The sequence below is a fragment of the Gavia stellata genome, chromosome 12, assembly GCF_030936135.1.
Source record: "Gavia stellata isolate bGavSte3 chromosome 12, bGavSte3.hap2, whole genome shotgun sequence".
Taxonomy (NCBI): domain Eukaryota; kingdom Metazoa; phylum Chordata; class Aves; order Gaviiformes; family Gaviidae; genus Gavia; species Gavia stellata.
In genome coordinates, this window is record NC_082605.1 from 1058227 (window position 1) to 1076214 (window position 17988).

General features: G+C 44.7%; 1 protein-coding gene across 1 annotated transcript in view; it reads left to right on the plus strand.

Annotated features, from left to right (window-relative positions):
* FGD3 (FYVE, RhoGEF and PH domain containing 3) overlaps positions 1–17988 on the plus strand; it is a 116679-nt gene that overhangs the window by 82490 nt on the left and 16201 nt on the right. Inside the window, exons 8-15 of the mRNA XM_059823077.1 lie at positions 3666–3804; positions 4664–4722; positions 7639–7785; positions 8357–8449; positions 8872–8951; positions 9377–9407; positions 9928–10029; positions 14565–14627. Coding sequence (XP_059679060.1) covers positions 3666–3804; positions 4664–4722; positions 7639–7785; positions 8357–8449; positions 8872–8951; positions 9377–9407; positions 9928–10029; positions 14565–14627 — 714 coding nt within the window. The remainder of the gene's footprint in view (positions 1–3665; positions 3805–4663; positions 4723–7638; positions 7786–8356; positions 8450–8871; positions 8952–9376; positions 9408–9927; positions 10030–14564; positions 14628–17988) is intronic.

A 17988-nucleotide genomic window follows, 5' to 3' on the forward strand; every position in this document is an offset into this window, starting at 1 on the left:
GAGGCTCACGAAGTGGCACGCAGCTCTCGGGCATCACAGCTCTGCAGGAGGATGTTTAGGATGGATTTTCCTGTGTTTTCTCTGAATTATACAAAAAGCCGCGTGGGGAGGGGGAAGAGCTCTGCTTATGCTGGCGTATCCGTAAAACCTCTCTCTCCCCCTCGGGTTCTGGGCCAGCTGAAGGGATGCAGCAGGCTCCGGCATGCTTGCGAGCATCCCTCCGCCGGTGCTGGGAAAGCAGATACCCTCCTCGGGGAGGGAAGGGCTGGCAGGGCGCGGGTTAAGCCGAAGAGGGAGCCCAGCTGCCTGCCCTAAATGGGAGGATGATGGCTGGGCCAGCTGTTGGGAATCAAATAATCCCCCAGCAAGCCGGGAGAGGAGAGGCCCTGGGCGGAGGGTGAGGGCTGCCGGGTGGGTGCCTCAGGCAGAAGCTTGGGGGAGCAGGGACTGGGGAAGGACCTCTCCTACCAGGCTCTCGCTCCACGTGGCCTTTTCTTAACCTTTTTGTCTGAACCCAGCCTGCTCCGCCGAGCTTCTGCGCAGCAAGCACTGCAAACAAAAAAGCGCACGGGCGTTTTGCTGTCTTCGGTTCGTGCCAAGCCGCTGACGTGGCTTTCTGGAGCGTAACTCAGTTTGTGACTGTTTTCCCTATGGCGCAGGCATCTGCCCACCCTAAAATTCATCTCTCTCTTCTCACCGCCAAGCTACCAACGCAAATGATTTCTGTTAGCTGTCAGTCTGCAAAACTGGTCTGCAGCTCTTTGAGACCAGGAGTGTTTCTGCTGTTGCTTGAGCAAAACGTTGAGAGGCAGTACGAACGCAGGCAGTGCAGACAAGAGATGTAATTCTGAAGCCTACTGATGACAGTATTTCACTGTAGGTTATTTTAGCAGCAACGTCACAGCACCTTTTGCTTCCGTCAATGACCGTAGCTGCGGGAGGCAAAGGTTTGACCCAGAATACTTAGTCCACTCATCTGACCTATCTCTGTGCTATCGAAAGCCGCAGTTATTTTTCAAAATACCCGTCGAAGTCTGTTGCGATCCTGCAGTAACGCACTGTCCGCCTAAGCTGTTAATGGAATAGTTACACAGTTTAAGGCGTTAACAATTATTAATTATGCTAAGCTAGGGAAAACAGGAACCAAAAATCAAATGGTACTTATAAGTGAATGACTGTGACTTATCAAGTTTCCTTTAGCTGACCTGGAAGATAAACATACTTTCTATTCGGTTCACATCCACCTACTGGGGCCAAAACTCGACAGCTGGTGAGTTTATTAGGCCTTTTCTTTTCTCAACATTCTCCTTATGCCATCGCGTAAGTACTTTTAATACATATTTCTGTGTTTTGGATCATCACATGAATTAAACACAGAATAAACATTTACCCTTCCTCTAGTAAAGTCATTTGAATTGCAGTGTAAACTCCGTAAGCTTTTAAAACCTGCATAGCGTTAAACAACTTCTATTTGGAACCGTTTCTTTTGTTACTGCTGACTTTGTAGAGAGGATACACTTGGCATGTGAATACAACTGATGTGAGCCTTGAAGTGACTTCCTCCTCTGCTTCCCTGTTGCTGTTCGGTGTTAAGGTTCATCCTATTGCAGGAATAAAAAGACAATGGAGAAGGCTATAGTAAGTGGATTTGGGAATATAAACCAAGCGCTGAGATGCAGTAGTGCAGTTCTGTTAGTTCATCCCGGAATCTCTGATTCTTTCCATCCCAGTTGTATTTTCTGGGAAACGTGGTGCTGCAAAACTCTCAGAGATAATAAATTCACTTCATCGCTTATAAACAGAAATACGGTTCACCCTGCTACGCTGTGACGAGATACTTTTAAAAGCAAATCTACCTCTTTGAATTTCTGGAAGGATAGCTAATATTTTTCTATCAGACATTCATCTGATTATCTCCAGGCTTTGCTTTGAGAATCGGGTGAGTCAGCAGTGCGTCGTGGGCTGTAATATTTATAAGGAAAATTGCAAATACCTGAAACAAGCACCTTTCTCGGAGAGAAGCGTACTGAAATGAATGTGGTTGTTGAGGGGCTGCTTACACTAGAACAGACCAAGACGTGGCATTAGTGAGCTGATGTAAAAATAATGCTATGGAGAAGGGTGGGGGTGTGTGTATATCTGTGGTTAACACGTCGATGTGGGATTCAGGAGTCAGATTACATCACTAACAGAAACTTCCTGTGTGCTTTAAAACAAGTTACTTATTCTTACTGTGTTTCTCATTTCTCCTCCCCTCTTTTAAATAGAAATATCCCTTCACTTCATAGGGCTCCTATGAAAATAAGTACACGGCAACACTCAGTACCATTGCAAGCAGAGCAGATCGGTGTCTTATCGGGTAATATTTAGTGTAATCAATCTCAAACCTACCCACCTTCTTGGTCAAGTGAGGGGAAAAAAAAAAAGAATTCCAGGCAGCTCCTTCTTCATTCAGAGGTGGTGTGGGAGCAGTGTATCACATGCTGGTACAGTGAGCTGTAGCAAGCAATATATCCCCGTGGGGTTTCTGATTTTATATAGTCTTTGGGGGGAAATGCTTCACAGGGCCATGGATGGGAAGAGCTTTTCTGAGCCTGTGAAGAAACACTCAAAATCTAAAAGATTGTTGCGTATCTGCAGAAAATGCCAGACACGGGACAAAGGTTCACATGAAACCTGGCAGCTCGGATAGCTGCTCGAGGGTCGGAAGGCTCTGCAGAGGGATCTGGCCAGGATGGATCGATGGGCTGAGGACGATTGTATGAGGTTCAACAAGGCCAAGTGCCGGGTCCTGCACTTGGGTCACAACAACCCCAGGCAACGCTACAGGCTTGGGGACGAGTGGCTGGAAAGCTGCCCGGTGGAAAAGGACCTGGGGGTGTTGATTGACAGCTGGCTGAATATGAGCCAGCAGTGTGCCCAGGTGGCCAAGAAGGCCAACGCCATCCTGGCCTGGATCAGAAATGGTGTGGGCAGCAGGAGTAGGGAGGGGATCGTGCCCCTGTACTCGGCGCTGGTGAGGCCGCACCTCGAATGCTGTGTTCAGTGTTGGGCCCCTCACTACAAGAAGGACATTGAGGTGCTGGAGCGTGTCCAGAGAAGGGCGACGGAGCTGGTGAGGGGTCTGGAGCACAAGTCTGATGAGGAGCGGCTGAGGGAGCTGGGGTTGTTCAGTCTGGAGAAGAGGAGGCTGAGGGGAGACCTCATCGCTCTCTACAACTACCTGAAAGGGGGTTGTGGGGAGGTGGGTGTTGGTCTCTTCTCCCAAGTGACTAGTGACGGGACAAGAGGAAATGGCCTCAAGTTGTGCCAGGGGAGGTTTAGGCTGGATATTAGGAAAAATGTCTTCACTGAAAGGGTTGTCAGACACTGGCAGAGGCTGCCCAGGGAGGTGGTGGAGTCCCCATCCCTGGAGGTATTTAAAAGACGTGTGGATGAGGCGCTGAGGGACATGGTTTAGTGGTGGACTTGGCAGTGCTAGGTTTACGGTTAGACTCAAGGATATTCAGGGTCTTTTCCAACCTAAATGAGTCTATGAGTCTATGATAGCTTGAGTTGGTTTACGCTCCTCTGACTGTATGTGAATGGTCATTTTTCATTGCTGTTTAACACCAAAGGCAAGAACAAACCCAAACCCTTCTGTGCTTGTTTTCTCTCCGTTACAGAAACAGGAGGTGTGTGGAAACCTGACATTACAGCATCACATGCTTGAACCAGTGCAAAGGATTCCTCGTTATGAGCTTCTCCTAAAGGACTATTTAAAGAAACTTCCTGAAGAGTCTCCAGACAGAAAAGACGCTGAAAGTACATGTAAACTCCTCTCTGTCTAATCAGCACAGTAAAATCTGGGAGTTTTTTCTTCACGTGTTCGGATACCTTCAGCTAGGGCTATGGTAGAAATGGATATTTGAATTAATCAAATTATTGCCAAACATAGCACATAGCACGATTTTGAATGCTCGTAGAGTAGAGAAGAAAAGGGTTGGTGTCAGTTCTAGGAATGAAGGGAGCTTTGGCAGATAAACAATGAGAAATATTGATGTTTGTAATGGTAGAACAGCTGGCATTTTTATTTAACCCGTTGTAGGACCAAGGACAAATACAGGAGGACATCCTTGCAATAGCCAGAGGAAGAAAATAAGAATGGTCTTAAATGTGTATGCTTGCCTAGGAAAGCAGGTTAGACTCTGTTAACACAAAGAAAGTGGAGAAATGGACTTCTCTTAGTTTCTAGGAGTTTGTGATCTTCACCAAAACAGGGTTCGTGTTACCGTAAGCACACAAGCCCTGTTTTAGGAAAACACTCTTAAAAACATGCTCGTGAAGACTTAAGTGAGACTTCAGTTAACTTTTAGTAGGTCGATTCCTGGAAAGTGATTTTTTTTTGTTGTTAATATGTGCTTTGGCTTGCCTAGACTTCTAGGAGAGAAAGATTAAATATGTAGATGCACATGGACCAGCTGAACCTGCAGAAGTGACTCTATATAACTGCTTATAAGCATTCCTTTTACTTTATAGAAGGAAAAAATAGAGTCCTTGCTTTTGCAACAGCAATTTTGCAGGAAAAACACTAATCAGGGAGGTGGGGGGAAAAAAAACCAACCAGGGTGCTATTAACAGATACAATCCGAAGAATGCATAACTGTTGCTACCTTTATTGCAGAGTCACTGGAACTCATATCTACAGCAGCGAACCATTCGAATGCAGCCATCCGAAAGATGGTGAGTAGAAATTGCGTGATGGAATTGTAATCTGACTGAAACACTTGGTTGAACCAATGGTCTCCCGTTGCAACAGGCTCAGTAAAGTAACTGGGGAGAATTTTCAAACACAGTGAGTCCGGCTTTAAACATCAGTTGGATATCTTGAGTTTTCTTTATCATAAATGATCCTGTTGTGGTTACCATGGGTTGTTGGGGCTAAATTTCACTTTCCTTGTTCTTAAGGACCCAATGGGTTGAAAAAGGAGGTCTTCATAAAGCTCATTATTTGCTTTTCATTGAAAAATGTTGGAAGTATTCCAATTAGGTCCATCCGTAAGGTGTCCTTGCAAATTTTCACGCTATTTTTTTAGTCCTACAGGTCTTCACCAGACTGGAGGTTGTTTTGGTTTGATGTTGGCTCATCTTAAATGCACAGAGTGTGCATTTAACGTGTGTCGGTAGCTTTGGTAAGCTGTACTTCTAAAGCTGGGCAGTCTGAGACTGTGGAAATGTTGAACGTTAGCACGTGCTTTACGTACAGAACAGCTAGCGCATTACCATTAAAGTAAACGGACTTTACAGTTACAGATGTTACCCCTTTTGTGCACCCGAGAGCCTCAGGAGCTTTTGTATCTAATAGAGCTGAAATGCTGCGTGTCCAGCGTAACATTCACTGACCGTTTGTGGGTACAAGGTTTACATCCCCTTCCATATCGGACCCTTACTTCCTTCTCCCAGCTGGCGGGGCGCCATGAGACCGCGTTTCCTGTGGCGGCTACAGGGAAGTAACCAGCTGATGTCTGTATTTTCAGTATGTCTCAGTGAAAACCAGTTTTGAAACCATCTGTTTCTATTTGAGTCTAGTGTGTTCTCTTGATAAGGAGATATTTCCGTGGAAATTTTTCTGGTTTGGGGCCTTGAACAACTATTTTGCTGGGGTCTGTGTACAGTATCTCCGCAGACAGCAGGAATATGAAGCCACCAGCTAGTTGCTTTCCGTGATGGATGCTTTTTCTGTTAGTACACAAAAACCTATTAGAAAAAGCCGCTATAATAATTTTGCACCCCTGCTTATTGCTGATAAGAACCTGAAGCCCCTAATCAGGGCTCTTTACTGCATTAATTCTTCTGTAATTAATAGGTTTTGCCTGAGCAGAGACTCGAAGGACAAATATCCGAGTAAGAATTTCAGGTTTGACCTTGTGCTTTCCCGACTCGCACGTCCCAGCAGAAGGTGCCGCAGGTGTGCCGGGGCAGTCGGTGAGGGCTGGTGGGGAGCAGTGCGGTGGGAGAGCAGCGCTGTCCTGCACGCACGCCTCTGCAGAGCCCTGCGGGATGGCGCGAACGGCTGTGCGAGGTCGGAGCCAAACCGAAAGAAAAGCAAGGGCTGTAGCGACATCTCCAAAAGCTAGCGGAGGTTTGAATTAATTGTTGGCTGCTTCCTCCTGTTGTGGTGTAGTAGAAGAAATAAATCATGCTTCCAAAGCTGACTTTTCCTAGAAATGCCGATGTCCCTCAGGTTTTGGATCTGCTCTTAGTATTCTGCTTTCTCCTTTAAAAAAAATAGCTTGATAAGTTCACTGGGTTTTTTTGTTCGTTTGGTTTTAAATTAGTGGGATCTCTTGCTCATCTTCCCATCTGGTGGAAAATATCTACTGCCTTTTGGGGCTTAGGTGATTTGCTTATTTGGTTTTAGTCCATAGCCCCCCACCTTCCATTCTGTTTTGCAGTGTGTTTATTTTAACGGTTTGGTTTTGTTTGGGCATTTTTAGTTGTTCATTTGTTTAATCATTGGTCAGAAGAACTGATTAGGACGGCAACTGGTGTGATGTATATTTGTGGTGAAAATTCTCAAGTCAAATGGGGGTAAACAAAGACCTGAAATTCCAGCTTAATCTATAGGTAGGTAGAGGTATGATGTAGAGATGTGTCTGGGCGTATATTTGGGTGTAATTGCATAGATCTCTGCCCTCGCTTTCTGACCATTTGCTAACAGGGCCATTTGGAGCACATCAGTCCAGCGTGTGGTTGACGGCCAAACCTTTCCAAATGTTATAACTCAGCAGCAAGATTTACATACCATTCTTATTTTGACGTGTTAAAGCCGCTGCAGTGCTTAGTGTAGCAGCTGCAAGCGGGTGAATTAGTTACCTTTATCCATTTGAATAGTGTGTAGAGGGACTTTAATATGTGGATGACTTAATATAAAGCGGAAACAGGGCTTTGCTAAAAAGGAAGAAGTAATCCCTTCATAAAGAATTTTGACCAAGACATAAGGATGCCTGACTGACATTAAACCAAATTTTAAGCATTTTGTCCTGGCCTATTTCAGAGGTACTTTTTGCCATGGAGCCCCCTGCGTAGGACCGCAGCGTTCCCCGTACTGCTGAGGTTTTAGACTTAGCTTAGAAATGCAGAATATGACCATGCTTCCTGATGGAGACCTACCTGCCATTGTATCAGCAACAATACAACAGGTGAAACTTCTCAGAAGCTGAGAAACGATCGTACTGTAGCAGAAATCTTCATCTGAGATGTGGGGTGGAAGCTGAGTTAATAAGTTCAACCTTGGAAACAGTTTGGTACCCTACTAGTCTCCAACGTGGCCATTGATTTTACTGGACCCAATGTCCGGGCTTCCAAAGATATGTATTTGTTGTTGAATGGGAATATCTAAAAATTGATCTCAAAATGTCATTAAAATGGTACAATCCAGCTATGACTCATTAGTGACTAATACAGAGTGGGGAGGAGTATTGAAGAGTATGGAACAGGTACTTATTAATATTTGAAAATGCAAAGCTATAGCGGAAGTGAAAGACTTCTTTTCTTTCCTACTTATTTACACTTACCACAGAAATGGCACTGTGGGTCATAGACCAAGTGGAATATTTTTTATTTTGTTTAAATTGCTGGGGGTTTTTGTGCTTGCAGGAAAAGATGCACAAGCTTTTGGAAGTCTATGAGCGACTCGGTGGTGAAGAGGACATTGTTAACCCAGCCAATGAGCTCATTAAAGAAGGACACATTCAGAAACTTTCAGCAAAGAACGGCACAGCACAGGATAGGTATTTATTCCTGGTGAGTTTTTTTGTTGCTCTCTTATCTTCAGAGTTATGCTGTGAAGTGGCACATTTCCATTTTCCTAATCTCAAACACAAAAAGCATTCACCAGCCGAGCCCAGCTACTCCTTCCTCTGAGCAGCAGTTTTCTCCTGATGCTTTGTCCTTGAGGATTTCCTTTCTTCTTCCATGCTCGTGCCTTTGCCGATGGCTTGTCAGGCCCACGGGGTCTTTCCCGTCTCCCTCCTCAGAGGCTGCGTTTTTGCGAAGCGCCCGAGGAGGTGCCTTTCCAGCTGTACCACCTTGCTGCCTAAGATGGCCAGCTCTCGCCGACGCTGGGAGGATACCTCTCGTTTGCTTTCACGGTGGTCGAATTGGTACTAGAAAGAGGGGGAGGAGGGGGAAGTGACTGGCTGACATGTTTCTGTCTGTCCGCTTCTTTCAAGTAATGATATGTGAGCCTGGCTTGCTCCTTAAATCTCTTCTGGAGAACTGCATCTTAGAGTAAAACACACCAGAGCCCTAACTGTCAAAGCGCAGGCTCTGTCCAGCACGTAATCCCGTAACTTGAAATCTTCCCTTGTTACAGTTTAACAGCATGGTGCTATACTGTGTGCCAAAACTGAGACTGATAGGCCAGAAGTTCAGTGTTCGAGAGAAGATGGACATTGCAGGACTGCAGGTTTGTATCTCTTCCCCCGTTTTGACGCTTCCCCACTCGATAGCATCATATCCCCTCTGAATCCAAAAATATAACGATATATGTATGTAGAAAGAGAATAAAATTCTAAATTCCAGCTTTGGTGGGTAAGAAAATGGTGATTCTGTACGTGCTTTGATTGAAAGCCTTCCCTTGTCACCCAGCCGACACCGGAGCCACCTTTTCCCCCGACCACTGTAGGGGACTGGTGCCTGATACAGATTCAGAAGTTTTGTAGCAAGACGAGTAATTACGGAAACAATCCTTTGTTTTTTCTGCCTCTCTACTGTATTCTGAGCGATCCTTTCAACTGAATATTTCAAAGAATGAATGTATTTGTAAGTCATTAAAAACGATTGAAAGACAATGGAGACTAGTACGAAGCTGACGCGTTCTTTTTACAGGTCCAAGAAATTGCCAAGCAAAACGTGGCTCACACATTTTCAATAACAGGAAAAAAGAGATCGCTGGAACTGCAAGCCAGGTATGGTGCTTGCTCTGCCTTTCAAGGCTTGTGAATATTTATGTAGAAATTTCTGATCTAGGGGATATGGCTGTGCTAGTATGACATAGCTTTAAACCAGGAGATGAGCGTCAGAGATGCTCGTCTTAACTTACACATGCAAGAGAGTATGTTGGTCCTAAGCCAGAGTGTGTTAAAGTGCTATGTTGATTTGCTTTATTGAATGCTTACGGTGTTTACAGTAGTGCTTCTAGGTTCCACTGTATTAATAATTCAGATATTTTTGGCATTTGTTTGGTAATAATCAAGGTCAATAGTTATTAATAATGTGTGTAAAATAGTGGCTAGCAAAGCTAAAATCTTGATGTGAAGATGTGAATTGTGTTTATTGAAAATATTGGAAGAAGAATTATGACGTGTTCTGTATTTTTCTTTCGTTTTAACAGGACAGAAGAGGAGAAGAGGGAATGGATTCAGGTTAATACAAAACCATTATGATACGGGTGGAAATCACCGTGCAGTCAGCACCTTCTGTTTTTCAAATTATCTTTTTGGGGTTCTGAATGAATGCGGCTGCGCGAGGAAGTTGGGTAGTCCAGTCTGGCGAAGCTGCTTATTGAGAAATGTGGAGCCGCAGTCGGGGTCCCACTGCTGACCCGCTGTCTCCGGGCAGTGTACGGGGGCTTGGAATGGGTTGCCATTTCCCGCAGTCCTCACGCCCAGCGAGAGAAGAGACTGAGGCGTCGGAGGTTGGCCTTGTATGTTCTTGCAGTCTGACTTGTAGAGACGCTGTCTGATAGCAGTCTTAGTTCTTAACTTAAACAGTAGTGAGTTAGCAACGCCACTCGTAGTTATTGAGGTTTATAAGTTTCCGTTTCATTTATGCAAGCGTAAGGGTTTTTCACTAAAATGACAATCCTCACCGTCTTCCTCTGAGGGAATTTTTCCAAGGCTCCTTTTGTGACGCTTCTCATCTTTGCTGGAATTTTTGTCTCAGGTCATTCAAGCAACAATTGAAAAGCACAAACAGAACAGTGAGACATTCCGAGCTTTCAATAGCTCTTTTTCTCAAGAGGAGGAGCATCTTCCTGATTCCTCAGTGAGTATAAGTACTTCATTCTCCTTCTTTGCTATAACAGTTTTACCAGCACTTAAACCAGACTTACACAGCTAACTTTAAAATAGCGTAGTCTTGTTCTTGCTTTTCATATTCGGTACAGCCAGCTCCGTTTCTCTGGCTCTCAAACGCATATCAGCCATAGTTACTCAGCCATGCAGGTATGGAATAAATTACCCAGGGCAAGTCAGTGCAAGAGACCTATCGGTCATGTTTTCCCGATTCGTGGCTCATTTAGCGTAGCAGGTGTAGTTCTTCCACGTTACGCGTGGTTGGCTGTCTGGGATGATGCTTGTGTGCCTGGGAGATATTGTTCATTATCTTTCCCCATCTCCTCAGAGATGCGTTTTTGGGATTATTTCTTTTTTTCTTCTTTTATTATTACTTAAAAAGTTTTAAAGGGTTGAAAGGAAATGGATGCATTTTAAAAGGATCTTAAAAATACTGTCTTATAGATAATAAATGTATTTCAGAAAGAATACTCTTCAACTAAATATGCCAAATAGTCTTGAAAGTTTATTCTGTTTCCCTACCACTGTAATGTATTACTCTATGCTGTGTTTGCTAGGAATTTTATTTTGGAAGTGTTCACGTGAGGATAATAACAATATTATCTAGTAGTACTTTCTTGAGCCCGGATCAAGAAGGACAGGGAACTGCTGGAGAGGGGACAGCAAAGGGCTACGAAGAGGATTAGGGGACTGGAACATCTTTCTTGTGAGGACAGGCTGAGGGACTGGGGTCTTTTTAGTCTGGAGAAGAGAAGACTGAGGGGGATCTTATCAACGCTTATCAATACTTCAGGGGTGGGTGCCAGGAGGATGGGGCAGTCTTTTTCAGCGGTGCCCAGTGACAGGACGAGAGGTAACGGGCACAAACTTGGTCGTAGGAAGTTCCATGTCAACATGAGGAGGAACCTCTTTCCTTTGAGGGTGGCAGAGCGCTGGAACACACTGCCCGGAGAGGTTGTGGAGTCTCCTTCTCTGGAGATATTCAGCACTCGCCGGGACACATTCCAGTGCAACCTGCGCTGGGTGACCCTGCTCTGGGGGGGGTTGGACTGGATGATCTCCAGAGGTCCCTTCCAACCCCCGTCATTCTGTAAGTCTGTGAATATCTCTCCATTCGCCTCGAAAATGACGGTGATAACCTTAGCCACAGTCATTTGCTACAAGCTAAAGAGGAGAGGGCCTTGGAGAGGGAAATTTTTAGGAATTCCCTGCAGAGCTGCCTGTGTGTTGATGTCAGTGGTCAGACACGGTAGATCCTGGAGCACAGGGAGAGAAGGTCCATCTGCAGCAGAGATTAAACTTGGGGATCTTTTTGTCTTTCCCCTCCCCTGCCCTCCTAAAGGTTTTTTTTTCCTGGTACCTAACCATTCTTGAAACCTCTCCTTTCCCAGATCTGATTCAGTGACTCACTAACTCTGGAGTTTTAGCTGACTGATTTCCTAGGGGACTCGGGAAAGATGTTAGGTATTCCTTTCATCCCAGCGTTAACGAGACTGACAGCGGAGATCTTCACAAACCTCCGCAGGGTCTAGGATCCTCTTGCTGATAGCAGCCAGCAATAAGCCATTTTCAGACCATGGCATAGCTTACTGATCATGAACTATTTGTCAGCTAAAAATACTCGTAAAGAATTGGAAAATAATCAACTCATGCCTATATTTTTAAGTTAACTCATGGCTGCTTTCAGAACCAGGATACTCTGATGGAGAAAAATCTTTTGCTAATAAGCAAACTAATAAGCACGCTTCTTCCTATCCAATTAAGACACAGTGTCTGTTCAACTTCATTATTATTATCTTGCTTTGTAAATTCCCTTTTATTTTGCTTCCGTGTTAATGGTGTAGCCACATGTTTATACTCTACTGGTTCATAAAAGTCAAGCAGAGCAGAAGTCTGGTTTATCTCCTGGCTGTGAGATTAATGCAGTATGCACTTTAATTTCTTTTATGCCAGAATGCTAACCTGCATTTTTAGGAGATTAGCTTATGCAGATAATCAGCTTTGAAGACTGATGTCACGGCTAAACGTGGCAGAAATTGCTGTCACTTCGAAGGAGCTGAAGGCAGATCTGTAAGGGAAACTGGACAAATACTGAGAGCGTTCTTAGTAGCAATACGCTGCTGTAGGCAGCATCCACCATACATATCTCATCATCTTTATGGAACATCGGGCAGCATGCTTTAGCGGAAAAAATGACAATAATCCTTTTTTGCTTTCATGAGTCAAGAAATAGGTATGCGCTCCGGGTTCCGGGCTGGATCTGTGACAGTTACTGGAGATTGGACTCTGGTTCTAATAAGCCTGTCGAAAAACAGCCAAATTGCTTTTCTCCCATCCTTGGCCATACATTTGATACGTTACAGTGCTTATGATTGATTTCAGTTGCATGACCAGTGCATGCCTTTGCACGCAATTCTTACCATGCCTTTGTTTTCCCTGCTGACTTACATAAGCTCGTACAAGCATTAAGTCCGTAATTTGCCTACAGAAGACTTACGGTTTCTTGGAGGTGCAGAGATCTGACATTCTGACCCGATTCTTAAAATTATGCCTGTGCAATAATCTACAGCAATTAGTAAAGTCCCCTCTGTCAGGAGGTGAATATTGAGAGTCGTTGCCGTCAGTCCCCTGCAGGGTGACGGTAGCAGTGGGCTTTTAAAGAAGTCTCATCAGAAAGCTTCAGGATCCCTTTGTGACTTAGTTCCTTCAGAAAGAGGGCACTCGTTTCCCTGTCTTCCATTTTCATCTGCAGCGTTTCGAGGCTATGTGAAGGGGTTTTTTGAAAGCCATCTAAAAATGTTCCCAAGGAAAAGGACCTTTTTTTACCACTGCGTGATCTCAGAAGAGTTGGAGGCTCGTGACGTGGGGGAAGGACCCAGTAGAAGGGTATTTGGTAGAAGGTAGAAGCATTGGTAGAAGGCTGGCAAGGAAAAGTGCCGCAGAGAGCTGAGCTCTGCAGAAGCAACATCCCTACGATTTGAGAGTTGGGAGTGCTTCCGTTAGTTAAATCATGATTTTTAGATCCTGTGAAATCATCGTGTTTTCCCGCCCCCGTTTCTGTTCGTCCCCGTAGCTCTGGGCTAGTTCTGGCAAACTCTCTTTCTCCATACCAAATCTCACACGCTTTGCGTGGTAATGGTAGCGTAAGGGGGAGAGGCCCTTTTGAAATCTTTTCCAGGTTAAGAGTAGAGGGGTATTTGATTTTTAGCACATTATTGCAAATAAATATTAAAAGGGCGTGGGGATCTGAACAGGCAACGGGAGAAAGTTACTCTTTTCCCTCAACTTGCTGGGGCTTTTCTCAATCTCTCCTTCAGACCCCGTTTTCTCTCCACATTTTTCGTTTCCTTTCCCGAGTGCCGTGTCACGGCACACCAATGTCCTTTTACTAGGCAGAGGGATCTAAATTCCTGGGTTGGTTAGGGTTCCAGTGGAGAGAAACCCCTTTCCACAGGACTGGCGAATAGATGATGTGAAGACCCTAGGGTTGCTGGGCTTTTGCAGAGGCAGAAATAGTTAGCTAGAGTTGAGTACATGATGCTTCCTTTTAATTAAGTTGCATTCCCTGAGGAAGTGCGCCGGGGTTGGCGTAGCCGTAGCCCCGGGGGATGCATTTGCTCGTTGGCTTGTTCTCAGGAGTCGATCGATGGTATTAGTCTATAAATACATATAACTAGGTATCCGAATGAATAGCTCTTCAATTTGGCCACTTAGGCAAAGCTACAGTCCAGGTTGTTCCTAGTAACAGAGGTTAAACCTTTTTGCTTTCAAATGGAATGAAGTTAGAGTAAAAAATGCACTGGAGATTTGGATAACCTCAAAACACGAGATGTGGTCTAATTGGCAAAGGAAGAATGATCTCTGGGAATAAGAGGAGAATTTATCATAAAGAGTTTTGAGAACCCCCTGTAAACTGGCAAACTCCCTGTAAATTCAGGACAGATGAGATGGTTTTCCTTTTAGGATGTAGCCTATGATTTTGCTGTACATAAGCTTCTTATTTGCCCTCTTTCTGTATTGAATACCTATAGATGTATTTGCCCTCTTTCTGTACTGAATACATACAGATGCCAGTTTGCATTTATTAAGAGATCCAGAGATGCATTGCAATTAAGAAAAACTTAACTACTATTTGAATGGAGTAAATATTCTTCCTCCTCAGAATCCACTGACTACACAAAGTACTTGCTCCTTGGGTTTGCGGGGCTCAAATGGGGTGGTGTCATTCCAAACCTGCCCATTTGCTCTCGGCAGGGCTTAGGGGGGACAGGCACACGCTGCAGCGAAAAGAAGGCTCGGCAACACAGTGCCGCCTGTAAAGTCGCCCACTTCGTGGTCAACCCCGTGTCCGAGGGTGGCTGAGGACGTGTGCGATTAAAGTGTATTCACAAGCAAATAGTTGAGGGGCTAAAAGCAAACGATGTCATGTTTTCTTTTTCAATGTTTGATACGTTTTAGGAGGAATGTCCATGTTGAAATTGTTGCGTGCCATTCTGTTTCTCTCAGATAGCAAGCACCAGCTCGGTGGAATCGATGCCAGGAGCAGACGGTGGTGGTGCATTTGGAGGGGTAAGTAGTTTGAAGCAAATACTTTCGGTAGAGCAATGCCAGGGAAGGGGGGGTAATTTTCTTTTTTGTAGAAAGAAAAAAAAATCGGAGATACTTCAGTATATATTCAGGTTTATATCTGTCTGTTGCTGCAGCTGTGCTGTCCTTAACTTCTTGGCTGTTACACCCACAGCGACTTGCAGAGTTTTCACCATCAGTGAATTAAAATCCTCCTGTTCCAGAAAAATGCTGCACAAGTGTCTGAACCTATCACAGAATCACTAAGGTTGGAAAAGACCTGTAAGATCATCAAGTCCAACCATCAACCCAACCCCACTAAACCATGTCCCGCAGTGCCACATCCACACGTTCCTTGAACACCTCCAGGGATGGTGACTCCACCACCTCCCTGGGCAGCCTCTTCCAGTGCTTCACCACTCTCTCAGTAAAGAAATTTTTCCTAATATCCAGCCTGAACCTCCCCTGGCGCAACTTGAGGCCGTTTCCTCTTGTCCCGTCACTCGTCACTTGGGAGAAGAGACCAACACCCACCTCACCACAACCCCCTTTCAGGTAGTTGTGGAGAGCAATAAGGTCTCCCCTCATCCTCCTCTTCTCCAGACTGAACAACCCCAGCTCCCTCAGCCGCTCCGCATCTAGTCATGGGGAACCCGGCTGGAGGGAAGTTGATTGTTGTATTTGTAGCGTTGGGGTTTTTTTTGTTTGTTTTTAAATTCTGATAGGGAGCTACACTGAATGCTTGGGGGCAGGAGGCGGAAGACAGACAAGGAAAGCTGGCTGGTTAATACCGTCATATTGAGTAACTCAGGGTTTCATCTCCAGAAATAAATTTTGATTAACGCTTCTTTCATAGTGTGCTTTTCTTATTTCTGCCAATACAGCGGAGGAGATGATAGTACTTTCATACATCTCTGCCCTGTAAGCGATTGCTGCAAAAGCAAAATGCACTTTTAAAGATATTGTTCGTTTTGCTCTGTACAACGTCTGTGACTGCTGCTGAGTCAAACCAGAGGCTGTGAGTCCTTAATAAGGTCTATTTTTTAGCATTCTTATCTCTTCCTTCTAAACGTCTTCTGAGAGTAACAGATTTTCAAGAAATGCCTTGGGGTCAGCTGAGTTTAGTTAAAAAAGCCCCAACAAGAAGAAACAACAACAACCAAGAAACCCCCTATGTGCTGAGACATACTGTAGGATGTTACGCATTAGCATGACATTTTTAATAACAAAGGAGCCACTTAGCAGGCTCTTCCAGACCTTTAGCCAAGCTTGTAACCTACTGGTAGAGTTCACAGAGCATCAATGAAAAACTCTTAAACAAGCCAGCAACCGACCTATACAAACAAGAGCTTACTAAAAAAAAGTATTTGTAATTAGTGTGCTCCTTGCTGGTTATTGTTTGTTCACACGTCGTATTTTCCGTAGCGATTTTTAATTTATTTGTAGTCAGTTTTGCGGTTAGGGCCCCTGTTCCTTCGGTTACAGATGCTATAGTGAGCCAGCTACTTAACGAAAAAGATGCTTTGTATAGTATTTAAAACCAAACACTCAAAAATTTCTGTTGGTCTTAAGTTTCTTAGGGGAGTGTAAGTTTTAGTTGTAATTAAATAAAAAAAAATTCAGATCTTTTTAGCTGATTATAAATAGTTGTGTCAGTGGTTTGCATAGTGTATCTTGACACATTAAGTAATTTTCCTTAAGTTGAGTATTTAAGAAAAATTTAATTCCTGAGATAGAAATAAAAATGGAGTTGATCAAAAACACAAAGCTAAAAATAGCCCGAATTGTGTATCATTGATTCTGGGATCTCATTCTGCTGTGTTGTAGCAAACGGATAACATCAGTGTGAGCCATGAATTCAGATGTTAGTTGCAGCTTTAGGAAATACTAATTTTTAACCATGACATCCCTTGAGAAACATCTCAGGGAGTGCATGAGCAATGACGCTCTGTGCTTAACAGCTTCCACATGCAAACCACTTGGTGGTAGTGGTGGTCAGCAAACGAGTATCTCCTTCCTGTGGTTCTGCTGAGTCTCCTGAAGAGTCTGCTGGGGTTTTCTCCAGTGTTGCACGTTAGCATAACCAGATGGTGCAAACCTACTGCAGGAAGTATAATCTGCTTGCTGTACAGCTGCGCTGCACTGCTAGCGCGGTTTGTGCTCAACCTTCTGCGTGCATGAAGAAGGTACAAGCCAGTGGAAGATTCTCTTGCATGTAAAGTTTTTACAAATATATTAACAACCCCGTGCAACGCTACAGGCTTGGGGATGAGTGGCTGGAAAGCTGCCCCATGGGAAAGGACCTGGGGGTGTTGATTGACAGCCGGCTGAATATGAGCCAGCAGTGTGCCCAGGTGGCCAAGAAGGCCAACGCCATCCTGGCCTGGATCAGAAATGGTGTGGGCAGCAGGAGCAGGGAGGTGATCATGCCTCTGTACTCGGCACTGGTGAGGCCGCACCTCGAATACTGTGTTCAGTTTTGGGCCCCTCACTCCAAGAAGGACATTGAGGTGCTGGAGCGTGTCCAGAGAAGGGCGACGGAGCTGGTGAGGGGTCTGGAGCACAAGTCTGATGAGGAGCGGCTGAGGGAGCTGGGGTTGTTCAGTCTGGAGAAGAGGAGGCTGAGGGGAGACCTCATCGCTCTCTACAATTACCTGAAAGGGGGTTGTGGGGAGGTGGGTGTTGGTCTCTTCTCCCAAGTGACGAGTGACAGGACTAGAGGAAATGGCCTCAAGTTGTGCCAGGGGAGGTTCAGGCTGGATATTAGGAAAAATGTCTTTCCTGAGAGAGTGGTGAAGCACTGGCAGAGGCTGCCCAGGGAGGTGGTGGAGTCCCCATCACTGGAGGTGTTCAAGGAACGTGTGGACGTGGCACTGCGGGACATGGTTTAGTGGGCATGGGGGGGTTGGGGTGATGGTTGGACTTGATGATCTTACAGGTCTTTTCCAACCTTAACAATTCTGTGATTCTGTAACTTTGCATGGATGACATCATCATATTGAGAAACAAACTAAACAATTTTGCTGCATTACAAAGTACAAAATATACTATGTAATTTAAATTAATCTCTCACATATATTTAGCATTTCCAGAAGTACCTGCTGATATTCTGCCCCGTTGTGGGTGTCTCCAAATTTGTAATCTGTAAATGGAAAATACCCAGCTGTATCAGCATAATGAGAAGAAAAAGAGTTGAAACCCCTTTGTTGCTCATGCATCTGCCTGTGTAAGAGTCTCGTCAGACTGTGTATACATCGCACGTATAGCATTGAGGCTTTGATTTCTCCCCACTGGCCCAGACAGAATGAAATACAGAGCAAGTAATAAATAACAGAACAACAGTCTCCTGAGCCCACTGGTTTTC